The sequence below is a fragment of the Perognathus longimembris genome, chromosome 1 (genome assembly GCF_023159225.1).
Source record: "Perognathus longimembris pacificus isolate PPM17 chromosome 1, ASM2315922v1, whole genome shotgun sequence".
Taxonomy (NCBI): Eukaryota; Metazoa; Chordata; class Mammalia; order Rodentia; family Heteromyidae; genus Perognathus; species Perognathus longimembris.
Window position 1 is genome coordinate 157901320 of NC_063161.1, and position 8306 is coordinate 157909625.

The 8306-nt window shown below is 58.2% G+C and overlaps 1 protein-coding gene across 4 annotated transcripts in view; it reads left to right on the forward strand.

Annotated features, from left to right (window-relative positions):
- Ass1 (argininosuccinate synthase 1) overlaps positions 1-5736 on the forward strand; it is a 38627-nt gene extending 32891 nt beyond the window's left edge. For all 4 annotated transcript variants that reach the window (XM_048345008.1, XM_048345016.1, XM_048345025.1 and 1 more), the window contains 3 exons: positions 868-1024; positions 4652-4717; positions 5517-5736. In XM_048345008.1, the coding sequence (XP_048200965.1) occupies positions 868-1024; positions 4652-4717; positions 5517-5562 (269 nt within the window). In that variant the 3' untranslated portion in view covers positions 5563-5736. The remainder of the gene's footprint in view (positions 1-867; positions 1025-4651; positions 4718-5516) is intronic.
- Positions 5737-8306: the final 2570 nt, after the last annotated feature.

Sequence of the window (8306 nt, forward strand, 5' to 3'; positions counted from 1 at the left end):
GTCATGTGAGCCAGACACTGGGGGGTGAGGTTGAAAGCGGCGCTCTCCCTGCTTGGCTCTCCCCCCCCCCCCCCCCCACCGCAAGCCACAGGAGCCGGCCCTTTCCCACGGGCAACTTCAGCTGGTCTGCACAAGCGCGCGGGCACGCACACGCGCACACACACACACGCGCGCGCGCGCGCACACACAGGGCCTGGGCCTCCAACAATGGCCACAGCCCTTTATCGGGCCTGGGGATCAGGTACCATCTGGCCCGCAGCTGCCCAGGTGGGCTCACCTTCCCGGCTCCGTTTCACAGAAACCCTACGCCTGGGCGGCCCTCCCCCCGCCTGGCCGCGGCCACCTGCCCGGGCCGGCCGGCTGGACTGGGCTCCCGGCCTGAAGGGAAAGGATGGGGGGGGATTGCTCCCTCCCCTCCTCAGGACAGAACCTGAGCCAGAACCTGGGCTGTGGAGGGCGGGGAGGAGGAGGAGGAGGAACAAAAAGCCGGGCTCGTGCAGGTCGATATCTTATGTCCACTTGAAATATTAGTATGCAGATACCAGGTCAGTGATTTTCCAGGGCTGGCCAGGATGTCAGTCCGTGCTCGCTTGGTGGTAGGGGCTCCACATTCAGTGCTCCTGGGTCCTACCTACTCAGCAGATGGGCGGGGATGGGGGGGGGAGGCACAGAGAGGTTAGAGCAATCACCGCCCCGTGTCTTCTCTCGAGTCCTGGCTGTGATCGGCCTTCTCCAGTGAGGTCAGAGCGGACCCCAGCTCGAGGCTGCGCCGGCCAAGCCCCGGGGTGCCCCTTCCCCGCTCCAGCCTCCCGTGCTCCGGCAGACGTCAGGTCGTCCCCCCCGTGACCTCTCGCTTCCTCCCCGCAGGTTTCTGGCACAGTCCCGAGTGTGAATTTGTGCGCCACTGCATTGCCAAGTCCCAGGAGCGCGTGGAGGGGAAGGTGCAGGTGTCTGTCTTCAAGGGCCAGGTGTACATCCTGGGCCGCGAGTCCCCACTGTCTCTCTACAACGAGGAGCTGGTGAGGTAGGGCCCCACCCCGGGCTGCCCCCGGCCCCTCTGATGGAAACACGCATTTCCTCCTGATCCCCGCTGGGAGAGAGGGGTCCAGAAGATGGGCGAAGAAAAGGTACCCCGGGGGCTGGTAATAATCCTCACGACTCAGGAGGCTAAGAGCTGAGGATCGTGGTTCGAAACCAGCCCAGGCAGGAAAGGCCGTGAGACTTTGATCCCCCATGAACCACCAGAAAACCAGGAGTGGAGCTGTGGCTCAAAGTGGTAGAGCGCTAGCCCCAAGTGCAAAAGCACTCGGGAAAGCGCCTAGAACGTGTAGTTCGAGCTCCGTGACCATCATCATCATCATAAAATTAATCACCAAAAAGTGGGAAGTGGAGCTGTGGCTCAAGTGGTAGAGCATCAGCCTTGAGCAAAAAAGCTAAGGGACAGCGCCCAGTCCATGAGTTTGAGCCGTAGGACTGGCACCAAAAAAAAGTGGGGTGGGGGGGGCTGGGAATATGGCCTAGTGGCAAGAGCGCTTGCCTAGCATGTGTGAAGCCCTGGGTTCGATTCCCCAGCACCACATATATAGAAAATGGCCAGAAGGGGCGCTGTGGCTCAAGTGGCAGAGTGCTAGCCTTGAGCAAAGAGAAGCCAGGGACGGTGCTCAGGCCCTGAGTTCAAGCCTCAGGATTGGTAAAAAAATAAAAAGAATTAGAAAAGGTAGCCGCGTGCTGGGAGGAAGGATTGGGTACTCTGACTACGTAGTATTTGGGGGTTTGGGGGACATCAGTCCCTTGCCATTTAAACCACAGCAGGAGTTAAGCGAGTGGAGGGGGCAGGGGGTCCTGCCGAGTCCGGAAGAGCCGGACACTGTCGGCACCGCAGGGCCCGGAGGAGCCGCGGGGATCTCAGGGAAGGGCGCGGCGAGGACGGGTCTGCACGGTAGCCGCTGGGGTCGGCGGACACCCCATGCGGCTCAGGAGAGGCAGGCAGGTTTCCAGCAGACCCTCCGCCCCGGAGCCGGCACCCCAGCCCTGAGAGGATGTTTTGGGGGAACACCATGCCTTTGGGTTTGGCTAGCTCGCAGGTGGGTTTTCTTGGAGATGGCCTGGAAGGGCGGTGGAGACAGAGCAGGGCCACACGCCCGGTCACAGGGGTGTCGCTCACGGAGCTGAGCCCCTCAGGGACAGTGACCCAAGCCAGGAGCCGGGGACGAGGGACCACCACACACCCTGGCCGCAGCCCCCCACGAAGCCAGGCACCCCCCTCTGGGGGGAGACCCCAGCTCCAGCCGGCTCTCCCCTCCCGGAGGCCCGTGGCAATTGAAGAACGAGTTTTGTTTGGCAGTCAATATTATTTTTCCCCCCTTTTCCTTCTCTTTGCCATGTTGAGTTTCTCGTCGTTCCCCCCCCACCCCCCCGCCTCCCCGACTTCAATCTTTCTAAACACTTTATAAGCCATAAATATAACCGAATCAGTTTAGATCAGTCGGGGTAAATGTCAAATTATCTTCTCTCTTTCTCTCTCTTGCACTTTCTTTCCTCCCCCTCAAAATCAACAGCCTCTAATAATCTGTCCAACCCTTCATTAAGTCTCAAGGTCTCACTTGGGGAGATTAAATGAATAAAGTAAAAAGGGAAAGGGGAGAAAAAAAGAGAGAGGAAAAAAAGCAGAAGCATTTATTCTCACTGTGTCCCCAACCATTTCCCTTTTCTTTTTGATTTCTACATCGCTGACTTGAAAGCCCTTGACTGACAGGCTCACGGGGACCAGCGAGGAGAGCCGCGAGAGGTAGTGGGCCTGGAAATGCCGCGGCACAGTGGGTAGAAAGTAACGTAATTATAGAGCAGGTCAGAGCCACTCCAATGAACAAAAATAAAAGCACAGAGGTTTTCGGGAGACCGTCAGGGGAGGTGGGGGGAAAAAAATCATTGTAAACTCCTTCTCCATCTCCCCCCCACCCTACACACACACACACACACACACACACACACACACACACACACACACACACAGAGGAGGTTTTAGAAAGAAGCACCTCCTGGGTGTCTCCTGCTGGAACGAGTCTGTCTCTGATGGGACCCCCTCTTAGAACGGGGCAATGATTTTTATTTTGTGTGTGTGTGTGTGTGTGTGTGTGTGTGTGTGTGTGTGTACTGAGGTTTTTCCTCAAGTCCTGGGTGGGCGCTGTCCCTTAGCTTTTTCGCTCAAGGCTGGCGCTCTACCACTTGAACCACAGCTCCACTTCCGGCTTTTTGCTGGTTCATTGGAGAGAAGAGTTTCACAGACCTTTCTGCCCAGGCTGCCTCAGAGCTGCCATCATCAGGGTCAGCCTCCTGAGTAGCTGGGGTGACGGGGTAGAAGCCCCGCCTCCTCCCTAGGTCTTTCCCAAGCCTGCCGGACAGTTTGGGGGTGTCAGGTTAATCCTGTGCAACCCCCTCTACTGCTTGCACAGGGAGGGGCTTCTGCCCCAAGCCCCGGCTTCTCTCTGTGGGAGCATGCTGGCCACCGGGCAGCTCCTCTTGCAGCCGGGAGAGTGCGGAGGGAGGGAGGGAGGGAGGTGGGTGGGGAGGGTGCGGCTGGCACACTCTAGGTGTGAAGGTCAGGGCCAGGGGGGCGGGCAGACAACAGACTCCACAGTGTACCCAGAGTACAGCAGCCCCTCACTTACCTCACCAAAGATGGCTCCCTCCCTCCCGTCTTTTCCCTTCCCCTCCCTCCCCCCTCCCTCCCTCCCTTCCTTCTTTCCTTCCTTTCTTTGTGGTGCCAGCACTCAGACATGAACTCGGGGGCTTGGTCCTTGTCTCCCTTAGCTGTTTCCAGTGCTTTACCGCTTGAGCCACAAGTCCATGTGTGGTTTTGGCCGGTGATTGGAAGTAAGCGTCTCAGACTCCTGCTGGGCCGGCTCAGCCTCCCGAGTAGCAGGGATTGCAGGCTTCTGCGGGAGGCAGGTCACCTCCTTGTCGCCGAGGAGGAGCCTAGAGGCTGCGGGAGAGGACAGGGCCGACTCTGAGGGGACAGCACGGGGGTGCCGGGGCCCCCAGGCCCCCAGACGGCAATGAGGGGGTCGGATGCCAGGGCTGGGCGCAGGGCGCTGGGCGATGCGCACGCCCTCTTGGTGACTCTTGTCACCCCTTGTTTCCCCGCGCCTGCCACCGCTGGCCTGCTTTTTTTTGTGTTTTTGTTTTTTGTTTTGTTCTGTTCGGCCAGTCCTGGGTCTTGAACTCGGGGCCTGGGCACCGTCCCTGAGCTGCTTTTGCGCAAGGCGAGCACTCTGCCGCTCCTGGCTTTTCCTGTGTGCGGGGGGGGGGGGGGGGCTGAGGAATGGAACCCAGGGCAGGACGCCCGCCCGGGGCTCCGAGGCCGCCTGGGGTGGGGGGGTGGGGGGGTGGGGGGGGCGCCGCCCTGCCGTCGGTCGGGCTGCCCGCCCCTCCTGCCTCCTCTCCGGGGCCGAGCTGGCCCAGAGGCTTCCGTGTGGGTGGCTTGGCGGGCCGCGCTGGCCAGGCCACGAGCCCACCTGGTTGGGGTGAGCTGCTGGCTCTGCTGGGCGCCGCCGGGGCCTTCCGTCCTCGAGGGTGGCCTGGGCCCCGCGGCGGCGGCGGGAGGGGAGGGGGAGGCCCGCCCCGCTCACGCGCCCGCCCCCCCTCCCCGCAGCATGAACGTGCAGGGCGATTACGAGCCCATCGATGCCACCGGCTTCATCAACATCAACTCCCTCAGGTGAGGCCTCCGGGGCTCTCCCGCCCCTCCTCGCCCCCCCCCCATCCCCCTCCACACACACGGAGGGTGGGTCGCAGGATGATGGGTGCTTCCAGAAGTCACTCAGACACACCCACCCCCCTCCACCAGTTCAAACCCAGTCTCTGCAGTAGACCCCCTTCAGGAGCTCCGAGAGCCGTGGGTGAGGGCGAGAAGGTTCCAGAAGGGCCTACGGGAATGGAACACATGGCCCAGATGCTGGGCCGCCTCCCACCAACCGCTTCTGGGCTCTGAAAACAGGCCCAGAGGGGTGGGGGGACCTGCCCAGGGTTGCACAGCTGAGAAGTAGGTTGACACGAGTCCGTCCAGTGCCGGTTCCCCGTCACCGAGGGTTAGGCGTGGTGACGGTCTCCATCTTCGCCCACCCCGGCAAGTTGCCTTGGGTCTGGGCCCGCCTCAGGTCTCCAGACCTATGGCAGGCCGCCTCAGAGCGACCCCTCTGGCCCCCTCCCCCCCCCCCATTATATTGCCCTCTTACACGGGGCTCATAATGGCATCTGCGCATCTCCCCTCGCCAGTCACAGGCTTTGTCCCCAACAATGACAAGGTTTTTTCCCCCCACAGATACATTAATTACATTGCCCTGATGGAGGGCAGGAGGGGCCGGGATGGGAGCGGGGTGAGAAGAAAAAGACAACTTACCCCACGTCTGAGCCAACAGCTGCCCTCCGCCCCGGCCTTGCCTGAATTAATTGAGCCGTAAGCGTGTTGTTATTGTGAATTTACATTTTCCTTTGTTTTCCCCCCGCGGTGTACACAGGCTGAAGGAATACCATCGCCTCCAGAGCAAGGTCAGCCCCAAATAGACCCTGACAATGAAGAGCTGGAGTCCCCTCGCCCCTCACCTCCCTGGCACAGGCGCTAATTGTTGTGATAATTCATAATTGTGACTTGTTCTTGCCTGGCGTTTGTTCCTGCAGCTTGCAGGAAGCCGGTCACCCAGGGAAGGGTGGGGGGGCAGCTGCCTTGGGGAGCTGTTGGGGAGAAAAAAAAAGACAATTAAAAGAAGATAGATTCCTCTTTTGTTTCTTTATTGCTGCCGAGGTGTGTGTGTGTGTGTGTGTGTGTTTAGGTGTGTGTGGATGTGTGTGAGCGCAAGTGTGATCATGTTTTCCTGAGCCCAACCTCTGGTTTCCTAGGAGCTCTGAAGGCCACCCTTTGCGGGGGGTGGGGGTGGGGGTGGGGGGGACCTGGTTATCCAACAGGAAACCGTGGGACTCCTGGAATCCTGTCACCCATAGAAGGCCTGTGGCGGGCCTGTGCCGGGGAAGGCAGAGTTGTGATGACAGGCTTTGGGGCATGGAGGACCCAAATCATTTCCTTTAGAGTCCCCCACCCCCACCCCCCATGGGGCAGCCATGCTGGTCAAGACACACTGAGTCACAGCTGTGTGATTCTAACCGTGGCCTACAGCAGCCTAAACTATGGAGGGGGCCTGGCTCACACCTGTAACCCCTGCTAGTCAGGAGGCTGAGATCTGAGGATCAAGGCTCGAAGCCAGCCCAGGTAGGGAAGTCCATGAGACTTGTCTTCAGCTAACCACCAAAAAAGCTGTAAGTGGAGCTGTGGTTCAAATAGTAGAGTGAAAAAAGCTAAAGGGTCAGTGCCCGGGCCCTGGGTTCAAACCCCAATATCAGCATTAAAAAATGATGAAGGGGGCTGGGAATATGGCCTAGTGGTAGAGTGCTCACCTCGTATACATGAAGCCTTGGGTTCCATTCCCCAGCACCACATATAGAAAAAGCCAGAAGTGGTGCTGTGGCTCAAGTGGCAGAGTGCTAGCCTTGAGCAAAAAGAAGCCAGGGACAGTGCTCAGGCCCTGAGTTCAAGTCCCAGGACTGGCAAAGAAAAGATGGAGGAAGAAGCATCTCCATTAAGAGGGACCTGGGCTGAGAAAAGCTAAGGCGGAATTCAGTGGAACTTTTGTAAGGTGTGACATACCTGGTTTCCCAAATAGCCGGTCCATAAATCAAGGCTTAGGCCATGTTTGTAGCGAAGCCCCACCCACTTGGTCATAGCTGATTGGGTGATAGCTGGATACTGACCTGAACTAGGCCAATCAGAACCTCACCCCCAGGAATTGGGCCTCTACCAAGGGAAGGGAAGTCAAGGTAGGTACCCTGGGATGACAGTGATAGGAGGGAAGGAGGTGGAGACAGTGTGGAGGACCAGATTTAGAGTCCCCTTTCCTATCCTGATACGTCATTCCTCTTCTTTTTATTTATTTTTGGCAGTCCCGGGGTTTGAGCTCAGGGCCCGTGCACTGCCCCTGAGCCTCCTTCGGGCACTACCACTTCAGCCTCAGCGCCGTTTCTGGCTTTTTCTGAGTGGTTTATTGGAGAGTCTTCCCTTCCCCAGCGGGCTTTGAGCCGCGATCCTCGGCTCTCAGCCTCTCTGTGTGGCTAGGATGGGGGGTCGGCGTGGTGAGGGAGTTTCTGCATGTTTCCTGGGCTGACGATCACTGACTGCTCGGGGCCTGGCCGGCTTCTGAACTTGACACCTGATCTCAGCGCTACTCGTTGCCTCTGTCAGAAAGTTTTGCCTCTAGTCCTTGTTTGTCTCCAATCAGGCATGATGGGTGTTGCCTGCCCAGGCAGAGTTAGCAAAAACAAAATGGAAGCAAAAGCCCTGCGCGGTGGAGCAGGTATCTAGGGTGCAGAAGCCTAGATACCATTCCCAGTGCCCCCCAACAACAACAAAAACCACCCAACAACACTGTTTCTCTGCTCGCAAAAGCCCACGGTCTGTGCTAGCCCTCGGCTCCACACACTTCTTATCTCAGTGAAACTCTTTTTTTTCTTCTCAGTACTGGGCCTTGAACTTGCTTCTCTGGCACTCTACCACTTGAGCTGTGCCTCCAATCCAGCGTTTTGCTGCTTGTTTTGGAGAGGGAGTCTCACTGACTTTTCTGCCCCAGCTGGTCTCGAACCTCACTGCTCTGCACCTCAGCCTCCTGAGTAGGTAGGATTACAGGTGTGAGCCACCGGCACAGGGCAGGCTTCGCGGAATCTTCCAAACATCACTGCGAGGTAGGCCCTTTGACCTGTCCTGCAGTGCAGAGAAACAGAATTGCCCAAGGCCACTCAGCGAAACAGAGCCAAGCCTGGCGGGGTCCCCAGATCTTGTGTTTATTTATACCTTAAAAAACAGAGAGAGAGAGAGAGAGGGGGCTGGGGATATAGCCTAGTGGCAAGAGTGCCTGCCTCGGATACACGAGGCCCTAGGTTCGATTCCCCAGCACCACATATACAGAAAACGGCCAGAAGGGGCGCTGTGGCTCAAGTGGCAGAGTGCTAGCCTTGAACGGGAAGAAGCCAGGGACAGTGCTCAGGCCCTGAGTCCAAGGCCCAGGACTGGCCAAAAAAATAAATAAATAAAACAGAGAGAGAAAGAAAGCCCTACAGAAACAGCGTAGCCATCATTCAACCACCGGTTCTAAACACTCCTTGCATTTCTCATACTCCTTTTTCTACTGCTTTCTTTGAATGTTTTCCTATGCCGGACTATGCCCTGACTGGTCACCCCTAGTAAAATCAGGTGTTTTGGAAGG